The 13,857-nt window shown below is 38.7% G+C and overlaps 1 protein-coding gene across 1 annotated transcript in view; it reads left to right on the forward strand.

Moving 5' to 3' along the window:
- Positions 1-3,967: 3,967 nt before the first annotated feature.
- Positions 3,968-13,857, forward strand: part of STARD6 (StAR related lipid transfer domain containing 6) — a 38,646-nt gene continuing 28,756 nt past the window's right edge. Inside the window, exons 1-3 of the mRNA XM_053700408.1 lie at positions 3,968-4,100; positions 8,858-8,949; positions 9,392-9,441. Coding sequence (XP_053556383.1) covers positions 8,860-8,949; positions 9,392-9,441 — 140 coding nt within the window. The 5' untranslated portion in view covers positions 3,968-4,100; positions 8,858-8,859. The remainder of the gene's footprint in view (positions 4,101-8,857; positions 8,950-9,391; positions 9,442-13,857) is intronic.

Here is a 13,857-nt window from a genome sequence, read left to right on the forward strand (position 1 = left end):
GAAACGGTGGAAACACATAAGCCAGGTTGAAAGACCAGGGCGCTGCTAGAGCATCTATTAGCGTCGCCTTGGGATCCCTGGACCTGGATCCGTAACAAGGAAGCTTGGCGTTCTAGCGAGACACCATGAGATCCAGTTCTGGTTTGCCCCAACGATGAATCAATTGTGCAAACATCTCCCGGATGAAAAGTCTGACGACTTAAAAAAATCCGCTTCCCAGTTCTCTACACCTGGGATATGGATAGCTGATAGGTGGCAAGAGTGAGTCTCTGCCCATCGAATTATCTTTGAGACTTCTAACATCGCTAGGGAACTTCTTGTTACCCCTTGATGGTTGATGTAAGCCACAGTCGTGATGTTGTCCGACTGAAATCTGATGTACCTCAGAGTTGCTAACTGAGGCCAAGCCTAAAGAGCATTAAATATCGCTCTTCCATAATATTTATTGGAAGGAGTGTCTCCTCCTGAGTCCACGATCCCTGAGCCTTCAGGGAGTTCCAGACTGCACCCCAACCTAGAAGGCTGGCATCTGTTGTTACAATTGTCCAATCTGGCCTGCGAAAGGTTTGGACAGATGGACCCGAGATAGCCACCAGAGAAGAGAATCCCTGGTCTCTTGATTCAGATTTAGTAGAGGGGACAAATCTGTGTAATCCCTGTTCCACTGACTGAGCATGCATAGTTGCAGCGGTCTGAGATGTAGGCGTGCAAACGGCACTATGTGCATTGCCGCTACCATTAAGCCGATTACTTCCATGCACTGAGCCACCGAAGGGCGCGGAATGGAATGAAGAACACGGCAGGAATTTAGAAGCTTTGATAACCTGGACTCCGTCAGGTAAATTTTCATTTCTACAGAATCTATCAGAGTCCCTAGGAAGAAAACTCTTATGAGTGGGGATAGAGAACTCTTTTCCTCGTTCACTTTCCACCCATGCGATCTCAGAAATGCCAGTACTACGTCCATATGAGACTTGGCAATTTGGAAGTTTGACGTCTGTATCAGGATGTCGTCTAAATAAGGGGCCACTGCTATGCCCCGCGGCCTTAGGACCGCCAGAAGCGACCCTAGAACCTTTGTAAAGATTCTTGGGGCTGTAGCTAATCCAAAGGGAAGAGCTACAAACTGGTAATGCCTGTCTAGAAAGGCAAACCTGAGAAACCGATGATGATCTTTGTTATCGGAATGTGAAGATAAGCATCATTTAAATCCACTGTAGTCATATATTGACCCTCCTGGATCATAGGTAGGATGGTACGAATAGTTTCCATCTTGAATGATGGAACTCTGAGGAATTTGTTTAAGATCTTTAGATCCAAAATTGGTCTGAAGGTTCCCTCTTTTTTGGGAACCACAAACAGATTTGAGTAAAAACCCTGTCCCTGTTCCTCCTTTGGAACTGGATGGATCACTCCCATAACTAGGAGGTCTCGTACACAGTGTAAGAATGCCTCTCTCTTTATCTGGTTTGCAGATAATTGTGAAAGGTGAAATCTCCCTTTTGGGGGGAAGCCTTGAAGTCCAGAAGATATCCCTGGGATATAATTTCCAACACCCAGGGATCCTGGACATCTCTTGCCCACGCCTGGGCGAAGAGCGAAAGTCTGCCCCCTACTAGATCCGTTACCGGATAGGGGGCCATTCCTTCATGCTGTCTTAGAGGCAGCAGCAGGCTTTTTGTCCCAGGTCTGGTTTGTTCTCCAGACCGTCTTGGACTGAGCAAAAGTTCCCTCTTGTTTGCATTAGAGGAAGTTGATGCCGCACTTACCTTGAAGTTTCGAAAGGCATGAAAATTAGACTCTTTGGCCCTTGATTTGGACCTGTCCTGAGGAAGGGCATGACCTTTTCCTCCAGTGATATCAGCAATAATCTCCTTCAAACCAGGCCCAAATAGGGTCTGCCCCTTGAAGGGAATGTTAAGCAGCTTAGATTTTGAAGTCACGTCAGCTGACCATGATTTAAGCCATAGCGCCCTGCGCGCCTGTATAGCAAAACTGGTGATAAATTTTTTAAAGACAGAAAATTATCTTTATGGCATAAAATGAAATCAGTACATTTGGTACACATTCTAAGAGGAGGTTCCACCATGGCTTTTAAACATAATAAACAAGGAGTTTCTTCTATGTCAGACATGTTTATACAGAATAGCAATGAGACTAGCAAGCTTGGAAAACACTTTAAATCAAATGAACAAGCAAATATAAAAACCGGTACTGTGCCTTTAAGGGAAACAAATTTTGTCAAAATTTGAAAAACAGTGAAAAAAGGCAGTAAATCAAACTAAATTTTTACAGTGTATGTAATAAGTTAACAGAGCATTGCACCCACTTGCAAATAGATGATTAACCCCTTAATTAAAAAAAACGGATAAAAAAAACGATATAGACGTTTTTTAACAGACACAACAAAGTGCCACAGCCTGCTGTGGCCCTACCTTCCCCAATAAACAACTTTGGAAAGCCTTTGAGCCCTTTAGAGATGTCCTATAGCATACAGGGGACTCCTGATGGAAGCTGGATGTCACAGTTTGTAATTTTAACTGCAACAACTGTAACTTTTATACTACAACAGTGGAAAGCCTCAGGAAACTGTTTCTAGGCAAAATTTAAGCCAGCCATGTGGAAAAAACTAGGCCCCAATAAAGTTTTATCACCAAAGCATATATAAAAACGATTAAACATGCCAGCAAACGTTTTATATTGCAATTTTATAAGGGTATTACCCCTGAGAGTAAGCATGATACCAGTCGCTATTAAATCACTGTATTCAGGCTTAACTTACATTAATCCGGTATCAGCAGCATTTTCTAGCATTTTCCATTTCTAGAAAAAATTGTAACTGCACATACCTCATAGCAGAGTAACCTGCACGCCATTCTCCCGCTGAAGTTACCTCTCTCCTCAGACATATGTGAGAACAGCAATGGATCTTAGTTACAACCTGCTAAGATCATAGAAAACTCAGGCAGATTCTTCTTCTATTTACTGCCTGGGATAAAATAGTACAACTCTGGTACCATTCAAAATAACAAACTTTTGATTGAAGATAAAAAACTAACTATATTTCACCACTCTCTCTTACTACCTCCATGCGTGTTGAGAGTTGTAAGAGAATGACTGGAGATGGCAGTTAGGGGAGGAGCTATATAACAGCTCTGCTGTGGGTGTCCTCTTGCAACTTCCTGTTGGGAATGAGAATATCCCACAAGTAATGGATGATCCGTGGACTGGATACACCTTACAAGAGAAATGGTTAATAATATGTGTGTGTAAATAAAAAAAATAAAAAGCTTAGATTTATTTTTTTCAAATAATGTGTGCCACAAATTGCAATATATTTGCAGTTTTTAAATTAAATAAGTAATATGAGTTTCGCCACTTGATAATCTGTCATGATAAAAAATGTCTTGATTAAAGCTCATGAATAGGATTTGGATAACTCGTCTGTAGATGAAAAAATGCATAAACTGATTTTGCTTTTGCATGGAGTTTGACCTTTGTGATATACAATGTAAGGTTTGTAAATGTTATAGTGATATAAATTTCTGACATTCTGTTTTTCATTGATACAATTATATGGAATCTGATGTTTTTAAAATACAGATTTTAGGCAAAAATGATGCATATTTAAAAACATCAATTAAGAATTAAATATTTTTGCATGAATAAAATTGTTGAAAAGAAATTTGCAAGAAATACCCTTTTTCATACCACAGTATATGTTTTTATTGTTAAAAATGTACATATTTTGTGTTGCATATGTTGTTTTGCAACAACTAGGCGTGTGTTGAAAAAGAAATTGGATTATTACTGTAACTAATCTTAAATCATTTATTTTTAGCTGAATTGTCAATCCATATGTTTTGCCCAAACCTAAGATGACTCCCCCTGGCTTCAGTCACATGATCCATGATTCATAAACTTATAGGTAGGCCAGCTGTTACTGCAGCTGCAGACAGTCGTTTGTGCTGTGACTTCCTGGCAAGTGTCCTTATGTGCGAGTATGTTGCAATTTAATAGATCTGCAGTTCAGAGATCAAAGTCCAAGTACAGAGAATCGAGTAAGAGTTGCTGATTACTTCAATCTTCCAGCCAAATAGGTAAAAATTTGATAGATGAGCTTATAAATATTTTGCTTCTACAAAGCAATTCACATTCATCTGCTCTTACTCTTTGCATGTTGATATATTTTTTGTTTTACATTGCTATAGTTTAAAGTGTCTGAGGCTATTTTCGAGTTATATTTTTACATACATATTGTCATTCTGTAAATAATATGAACATCACATATTATGTCACATCTGTTCACAAACATTGTTCCTCAATATTATTTTTGTAACAACAGTTACAAAAATAAGTAAATCTGACAGATGTTTTATATCTGATATAATTTGATTACAAATGAATATTTTATAGAGGTTAAGTGGTGTTAAATTTGCAAGACATTCTTCTTGCAAGAAAAGGTTAAGAGAAATCCAGAAACTCACGGTGTCACTGAGCCTAATTCATAAGTAATTCTACATATATTTACTTTTGGATGTTGACTGATTTTATGTAATTTTGTAAAAAATAAAAAAATAAAAAAAATTGAATAGAAACTCATCTATTTAATAATATGCACACAAATTTATAAGTACTTTAAATGTTATTTTGTAAATGAACATTATATATTGTAAAAAATGCCCTAAGTTGCAAAATATTTGTACATAAATTACTGTGCTAGGAACATTTAAACTGTCCTTTTGATACCAAGTTACATTGTTTTGCAGTCCATTAACATACCCTGTGAAAAACATTGTACAAGGTGAATTTATGAAGCTGCATTCACAGCTTTTGAGGCTAAGGGACACTAAGTCAAAATCTTATAAGAATCAGTGCGTGCATTTTAAGATTTGTTTTTTGCAATTTACTTCCACAGTTTTTTATATGCACACTTTCTAAGGCACCAACTTCTACTGAGCATGTGCTCACGTTCACAGTGTATACGTATACTAGTCTGTGATTGGCTAATGGCTGTCACATGATACAGGCACACAGAGAAAAATACATTTGTTAGAAAACAAAATATACTTCTAATTTGAAACTCGGTGTTATTACATTATCTTTTTTATTATTTACTTGTTAAAGGGACAGTAAACTCAAAAAATGTATTGCTTAAAAAGATAGCTAATCCCTTTATTACCCATTCCCCAGTTTTGCACAGCTAACATGGTTATATTAATAAACTTTTAACCTCTGTGATTACCTTGTATCTAAGCCTTTTTTGACAGCCCCCTGATCACATGACTTTTTATTTATTATCTATTGACTTACATTTTAGCTGTGTTGTGCACAACCCACTGGCGTGAGCACAATGTTATCTATATGGCCCACGTGAACTAGTAGTCTCCTGCTTTGAAAAACTAACCAAAAAGCAGGTGATAAGGGGCTCTCTCTAGTGGCTTAGAAACAGGCAGAAATTTAGAGGTTTAAATGTAATAAAGTATATTAATATAACAATGCTGGTTGTGCAAAGCTGGGGAATGGGTAGTAAAGATGTTATTTATCTTTTTTTTTTAACAATAACAATTTTAGTGTTGACTGTCCCTTTAATTATGCAATGTCATTGTATGTAATGGTCCTTTAAGAAGCAGAAACTGCTTATTTTGCCTCTCCGCCACCTCGGAGGTAGTGAGATCAATCACCCCAACATTCATTCGTTCAGGGTAATTAACATGCCCTGATCTTGCGCTATTGGTTGTACTGGAGTAGGGGGCAACATTACTCAAAAAAACTCTTGTGCAATGTTACATTTCACCATACAATGCAGCATTGCAAGTGGTAATTGTAAGTGGACAGGTGGACTACTTGCAAACCTGTCCGCCTGCAATGATGATAAATTTAGCCCTATGTATATTTATCTTATCACCTCTGCTGTTGCCAATTAAGCCAATTGATCTGTGCTCCTTTACTGATCAAACAATCAATATGTACCATGTAACAGGGTCACAAATCTGAAGCTTATAGGATCTACTTCAGGTTTTGAGATAATCCCAGTTTCAGAGTTAAAGGGATAGGAAACCCCCCAAAAAACTTTTCAATTTTCAAATCATATCAAGTTGTTTAACTATGCAAACAACATGTATTAGCCATTTTCTATAGTTTACCTATATTTTGCTGTTGAAATTATTACTTCTGCCAAACCCTTTTTCAACCTTATTATGCACCGCAAATGACTGTGTTCTACCTGGGTAGAACAAGCATGGTGGCCCGCAGGCGCATTTCTGATTTCTGGTTACGCATGCGCACAATTATCTTCACTCCTGTGTTAGCTGGCACATCATAAACACTGTGCTGGATGCTGACAAAGAGTCCAGTAACCGATAGTGGTGGGAGTAGCGCATCCGAGTGCTAAAAACAGAGGGTCGCAGTCATGCTTGGAGGCGCATGGGGCAGTAGAATCTTTAACGAATGAGGTAAGTATTTAAAAAACCCTAGACTGATGAGCATTGTTTTAATTTAGATATAGCCCCTTAGACTGACGAGTCATAATTCCCCTAAACTAACGAGCATTTTTAGGCATAAGTAAAAAAAACAAAAAAAAACAGTAACATTTAAAAAAAAAACATTTACAATTACTAATGAGCATTGTATATTTTTATTATTATTTTATTTAACCCTTGTCTAACAATCAGTGTAAATAATGGAACTAACATGATCCGTGCTGCCGCGCAATTGGATGATATTAGTAAAACATGCCTTCTTTTCTGGGCGGTCCTAAGAGACGTTTATAGCAGATATTAAAATATAGTTTATATATGTACTGAAGCTTTGTTTCAAACTAAAAGCAAGTGAATTTAGATGTGTTATACTTTAACTCATCAGAATTTTTTATTCTTTTAAAAAAGAAAATATAGGTATTGTCAAGCTTAAAGGGATACTAACCCCTCATTTTTTCTTTCATGATTCAGATAGAGCATGCAATTTTAAGCAACTTTCTAATTTACTCCTATTATCAATTTTTCTTTGTTCTCATGTTATCTTGATTTGAAAAAGCAGTAATAAAAGGTTAGGAGTCGGCCCATTTTTTAGTTCAGCACCTTGGTAGAGCTGCTGATTGGTTTGCTACATTTAGCCACAAATCAGCAAGTGCTACCCATGTGCTGAACAAAAAATGGTCTGGCTCTAAAGCTTACAGTACTGCTTTTTTAAATCAAGATAGCATGAGAACAAAGAAAAATTGATAATAGGAGTAAATTAGAAAGGTGCTTAAAATCTCATGCTCTATCTGAATCATGAAATAAAAAAATGGGTTTACTATCCCTTTAAGGTTTCCCTAAAACGAAACTTAGAGAATGTACCGCCTGGGAAACAAGGTGGAAAAAAGAGAATAAATTAACAAGACCACTTACCAACCATCACCTAATTCTCCTCAACGACTATAGCGAAGAAATACCATGGCAAATTAAGGCCTGGGGCCGTGAAATGGATGTTCAGATTGAACCCTTAGATGTGGAACATGCAACTACCATTACTAAAAGAGCTATCCATTGTACGTCACATCTAGAGACATATTTTAAGGTCCTCCTAAAGTGGTACTTGACCCCTAATAAACTGACCAAGATATATCCCACGGCCTCTTCACAGTGCTGGAGAGGTTGTGGACAATTAGGTTCTGATATTCATATATGGTGGTCGTGCCCGAAGATAGCCCACCTATGGAGGGAAATATTTTCCTTGCTCTCGGTCTTGGGCATGCCTCTCCCTATGACCCCAGCTTTAGTCCTCCTCCACATAGGTCTTCAAACACCCCAACAAATTTTGGGAGCCACGATTCTGACGGCAGTTAAGGTGTGTATTGCTAGGTCCTGGAAACAATTAGAGGCCCCCAGCTTAAGCCAGATCACCAAACTCATTGACTACCTAGCCTCTATGGAAAGGGGCTTCTTTAATGGGATTGACCGTCTAGATAAATACAGGGCAATCTGGACTAAATGGTTTCTTAAACCCCCTTAATTACCACTAACCTCCTCCTAGCCATTTAAACTTTTCTGCCACCTGAACCCATACACCCGCTGTATTATCCCTCTCCTATTCCTCCCCTAAACCTTTCCAAATCCTCCCCCCATCTCCCCCCAATACATTTTTTTTCTCTCTCTTTCTTCCCTCTCTATTCTTTGTCAGCTTCTTTTTCTTTTCTATCTCTTTCCTCTTTGTCTAGAGATATATCCTCTTTGATCTTTAAATATAGATTCTAGACAAGGAAATTCCCCTTCGTGTTTTACCCTGATCACTACTATACACTGGACTACTTTCTATTATCCCTCCACTGGGTGGATCTACATATCCGGTAGCACCCAAGAGGATTGGTTAAATTTGTCATATCTGTTAAAATTGTTAACATTGTTATAATTGTTTCAAATTGCTTTGTTTTGATTATTGAAAATTCACAAATCTAAACTAATGTGGAAATATATGTCATTCTGTTTTTGTATTGGTGATATTGTATTTCCTCAATAAAAACATTTTACAAAAAAAAAAAAAAAAATATTTCTAACCCTTTAAGGGATTATCTATCTTTTAAAACAAATGTTGACTGTCCCTTTAAATCACAGAAACTAGGCAAATACGCAAAGAAAGTACAAAGGTGTTTTTTTTGTTTGTTTAACTGGTGAAAAATATTACAGTGAATTAACTTTTGCATTTACTGTCCCTATAACCTTCCAAATACAGACATGTGTAATTTAATATCTCTTGCTTTATTTCTGATATTAAGGTAAGTATGTGAGTTTATAATTGTGAAGGCATTCTTACTGCCCATACCAATTTTATACCTTTTATAAGAACAAACTATCACATCTTCTTTTTATATTTTTAGACATGGATTATTTTAAGATTGCAGCTGATGTCTCTGAAAAGATTTTATCATACAATCAAGATACAACTGGGTGGAAATTAGTGAAGTCATCAGTAAGTAGATACTAGTCTGTCATTTTTACTGCTAAACAAAGACTCCCCTGAAGGAATAGGGCTAGGAACCCCTCCTACCTCAATATATTCCCTAGTATTATCTAGGAAGTCACTAGTATTTTTGTATAAATTTGCATTATAGTTACATAAACTGGCTAATACACAATACATTTTGACAACTTGACAAAAATAACTATATACTCAATTAAAAAAAAATAAAAAAATAAGCAAACATAACTTTATGTGAACTTGACACAAAAATAACTATATACAGTATATATATATATATATATATATATATATATATATATATATATATATATATATATATATATATATATATTAAAAGTGTATATAAGTCTACAATGTGATCCTAAGCAATATATTTGTATTTCTTTAAATATGTTCTAATTAATTTTGTCCCATTTATTTATTTTGGAAGAAAAATGTTGTAGTCTCATGGAAACCATCTAATGAATATCCAGGAAATATGTAAGTCATTATTTTTTTCTGATTAAACATGAATTTGCTGTAATAAATTAGTAAATAATTCTGCATTTTAGCAGGAAATTCTTCTGACTGAAATTAGTATTTTCTGGAGCAAAAAAATGTTTGGTAGCTTCTCTGTGGTTAAAGGAATAATATTAGGATTACTACTCATTCTAATGCTTTTCTATTGCTGTTACACTCATTATTTTATAACGCTAGTACATGACATCATATAAAAACCTGTAGACCCACCAAATCTGCCTGTTATTTAATATATATATACACACACACACACACACACAGTATCTCACGAAAGTTAGTACACCCCTCACATTTTTTGTAAATATTTTATTATATCTTTTCATGTGACAACACTTAAGAAATGACACTTTGCTACAATGTAAAGTAGTGAGTGTACAACCTGTATAACAGTGTAAATTTGCTGTCCCCTCAAAATAACTCAACTCAACACACAGCCATTAATGTCTAAACTTTTGGCAACAAAAGTGAGTACACCCCTAAGTGGAAATGTCCAAATTGGGCCCAAAATGTCAATATTTTCTGTGGCCACCATTAGTTTCCAGCACTGCCTTAACCCTCTTGGGCATGGAGTTCACCAGAGCTTCACAGGTTGCCACTGGATTCCTTTTCCACTCCTCCATGACGACATCACAGAGCTGGTGGATGTTAGAGACCTTGCGCTCCCCCACATTCCATTTGAGGATGCCCCACAGATGCTCAATAGGGTTTAGATCTGGAGACATGCTTGGCCAGTCCATCACCTTTACCCTCAGCTTCTTTAGCAAGGCAGTGGTCATCTTGCAGGTGTGTTTGGGGTCGTTATCATGTTGGAATACTGTCCTGCGGCCCAGTTTCCAAAGGGAGGGGATCATGCTCTGCTTCAGCATGTCACAGTACATGCTGGCATTCATGGTTCCCTCAATGAACTGTAGCTCCCCAGTGCCGGCAGCACTCATGCAGGCCCAGACCATGACACTCCCACCATGCTTGACTGTAGGCAAGACACACTTGTCTTTGTACTCCCAGTTGCCGACACACATGCTTGACACCATCTGAACCAAATAAGTTTATCTTGGTCTCATCAGACCACAGGACAAGGTTCCAGTAATCCATGTCATTAGTCTGCTTGTCTTCAGCAAACTGTTTGCGGGCTTTCTTGTGCATCATCTTTAGAAGAGGCTTCCTTCTGGGACGACAGCCATGCAGGCCAATTTGATACAGTGTGCAGTGTATGGTCTGTGCACTGACAGGCTGACCCCCCACCCCTTCAACCTCTGCAGCAATGCTGGCAGCACTCATACGTATATTTCCCAAAGACAACCTCTGGATATGACACTGAGCATGTGCACTCAACTTCTTTGGTCGACCATGGCGAGGCCTCTTCTGAGTGGAACCTGTCCTGTGAAACCACTGTATGGTCTTGCCCACCGTGCTGCAGCTCAGTTGCAGAGTCTTGGCAATCTTCTTATAGCCTAAGCCATCTTTATGTAGAGCAGCAATTCTTTTTTTCAGATCCCCAGAGAGTTCTTTGCCATGAGGTGCCATGTTGAAACTTCCAGTGACCAGTATGAGAGAGTGTGAGAGCGATAAAACCAAATTTAACACACTTGCTCCCCATTCACACCTGAGACCTTGTAACACTAACGAGTCACATGACACCGGGGAAGGAAAATGGCTAATTGGGCCCAATTTGGACATTTCTACTTAGGAGTGTACTCACTTTTGTTGCCAATGGTTTAGATATTAATGGCTGTGTGTTGAGTTATTTTGAGGGGACAGCAGGCTGTACACTCACTACTTTACATTGTAGCAAAGTGTCATTTCTTAAGTGTTGTCACATGAAAAGATATAATAAATTATTTACAAAAATGTGAGGGGTGTACTCATTTTTGTGAGATAGTGTATATATCCTATATTATAAAAGGCCAGATATGTTTGTCTGATGCAGTCATGCGCAGTAGATACTACAGCGCGAGACAAACATACCTGGCCGTAAGGAAGGATCAGTTAGTGACCGCAGACTGCGCACAAGACTTCAAAAGGCTGTGAGGATCAGTGTCTGACTGCACGCGTGACAACCAAGTGTGGCCTTAAGGATCAGGACACAAATAAAAGACAACAGACTATACAGTACTACAACGCCGAGCAAAAAAATAGCACATAAAAAAATGGAGAGACACAAATAAAACACATAAAAACAAATTAAATAAAACACAGACACAAATAAAAAGACACTGTGTTACAGAAGAGAGAGACAAAAAAATAGAACACATAAATAGAGGGATAGGGATAGATGGATAAGAGGCATAGGGATAGAGGGTTAGGGATAGATGGATAGAGAGATATGGATAGAGATAGAGGGAGAGAGAGATGTCTCCAAAGAGGTATATTTCTTTCCTTACACATTTTGGCCCATGTACACAGGCTTTAACACTAGTGTATGTATATATATATATATATATATATATATATATATATATATATATATATATATATATATATATATATATATATATATAAGCACTTATAGTTAAAGGGAAAAAGTCCTATAAAATGGATTTCCTCAGTGTTCTAAATGGGTACTTATCTCTACTGATGAGAGCCTCTTTCAGGTGATAGTTTCCCCTTCCCATAGCCTTCTACAGAAGGTCACCCTGCCAGTCTTTTATAGACCTACTAGTCCTAAAGCCCGTGTACACGGGCCATTTTTTGCAGTACAGCGGTCTCACCCCTTGCTCTCTCTCCCCCTCTCTTTTACTCTCTCTCTCTCCCCCTTCTTTTACTCTCTCTCTCCCCCCTCTCTTTTACTCACTCTCTCTCCCCCCTTTCTTTTGCTCTCCCCCCCTCTCTTTTGCTCTCTCCCCCCTCTCTTTTGCTCTCTTTCTCTCCCCCTCTTTTGCTGTCTCTCTCCCTCTCTTTTGCTCTCTTTCTTCCCCCTCTCATTTGCTCTCTCTCATCTCGTTTGCGCTCTCTCTCCTCTCATTTGCGCTCTCTCTCCTCTCGTTTGCGCTCTCTCTCCCTCTCTCTTTTGCGCTCTCTCCCCCCTCTCTTTTGCGCTCTCTCCCCCCTCTCTTTTGCGCTCTCTCCCCCCCCTCTCTTTTGCGCTCTCTCCCCCCTCTCTTTTGTGCACTCTCCCCCTCTCTTTTGCTGTCTCTCTCCCCCCTCTCTTTTGCTGTCTCTCTCCCCCCTCTCTTTTGCTGTCTCTCTCCCCCTCAATTTTGCTGTCTCTCTCCCCCCTCTCTTTTGCTGTCTCACTCCCCCCTCTCTCTTTTGCGGTCTCTCTCTCCCTCTCTCTATCCCCCCTCTTCTGCTCTCTCTATTCACCCTCTTCTGTTCTCTCTATCCCCCCTCTTTAGAGCTCTCTGTCTCTCGGCAGCCCAAGCATATGGCCTCGCCCAGTCCCGCCCGGCCCCGTCATGCCCGACCACGCCCACGTCGCACCCGCCCGGCCACGCCCACTCCACCAGACGCCAGGTCAGTTGGAAGGCCAGGTGTGTTTGTCCTTGCGCGCAGTCTCTACTGCGCCTGACAGCTTCGGACAAACACACTTGGCCTTTTATTATATAGGATTTACAAGCATGTTACTGTCACTATTCATTTCTAAAGGACTAAAGAGTATCCACAGTACTTATCTTAATGCATTTTCAAATAACTGACAAGCAGATTTGGAGCATAGAGACATGGAACAACAGAACACAATAGTAAAGGAACATAAAAGGTTAAAAAATGTTTTTATCTAATCTGGTAAAGCATTTTATTATTGCTCTATTGCTTGCATATAACTATGTGTTTAACCTGTGCAAATAAGTTAAACACATGGTTAAAGTCAGCTTTAGAGCAGGCTGAACACATTTGGTGCGCCAGAGACAAGAGGCCTATGTGCATAGTCACCAATCAACATCTAGCTCTCAGTAGTGCATTGCTGCTCCTAGCGTACCTTGGCCTCTTGAAATTGCACCTGAGCCATAAAAGCAATCAAGCCAGGTTAGAATCGGTCAAACATTTTAGAAGACATGGAAAAGTCTATATAAAGGGCAATTTCTTTCAATGAAAAAGGGGGCAGCGTACTTGTAAAAATCAAAAGCATTTACCTGTAAATAATCCACTTTTTGCAGTGTCTAGAAAATATCAATGGCTATGGGTGTGTCACTTACATACATCACTACATTCCTTAAACGTTAAAAGATATACTAGATAAATCACCACAAAAGCAGTGCAGCAATCTCTGTATTGCCAATTCCACTTGTACAATGAAAATTCAAAAGAGTATTTAAAATATACAAACGTATATAAAAACAATTTGAAATAAACTCAAAAATAAGGGCAAGCAAACACTTGCATGGCCAGACTGGTGTAGTCCAAAACACAACGCGTCTTTGGGACACGTCCCTTCATCAC

The sequence above is a fragment of the Bombina bombina genome, chromosome 2 (assembly GCF_027579735.1).
Source record: "Bombina bombina isolate aBomBom1 chromosome 2, aBomBom1.pri, whole genome shotgun sequence".
NCBI lineage: Eukaryota > Metazoa > Chordata > Amphibia > Anura > Bombinatoridae > Bombina > Bombina bombina.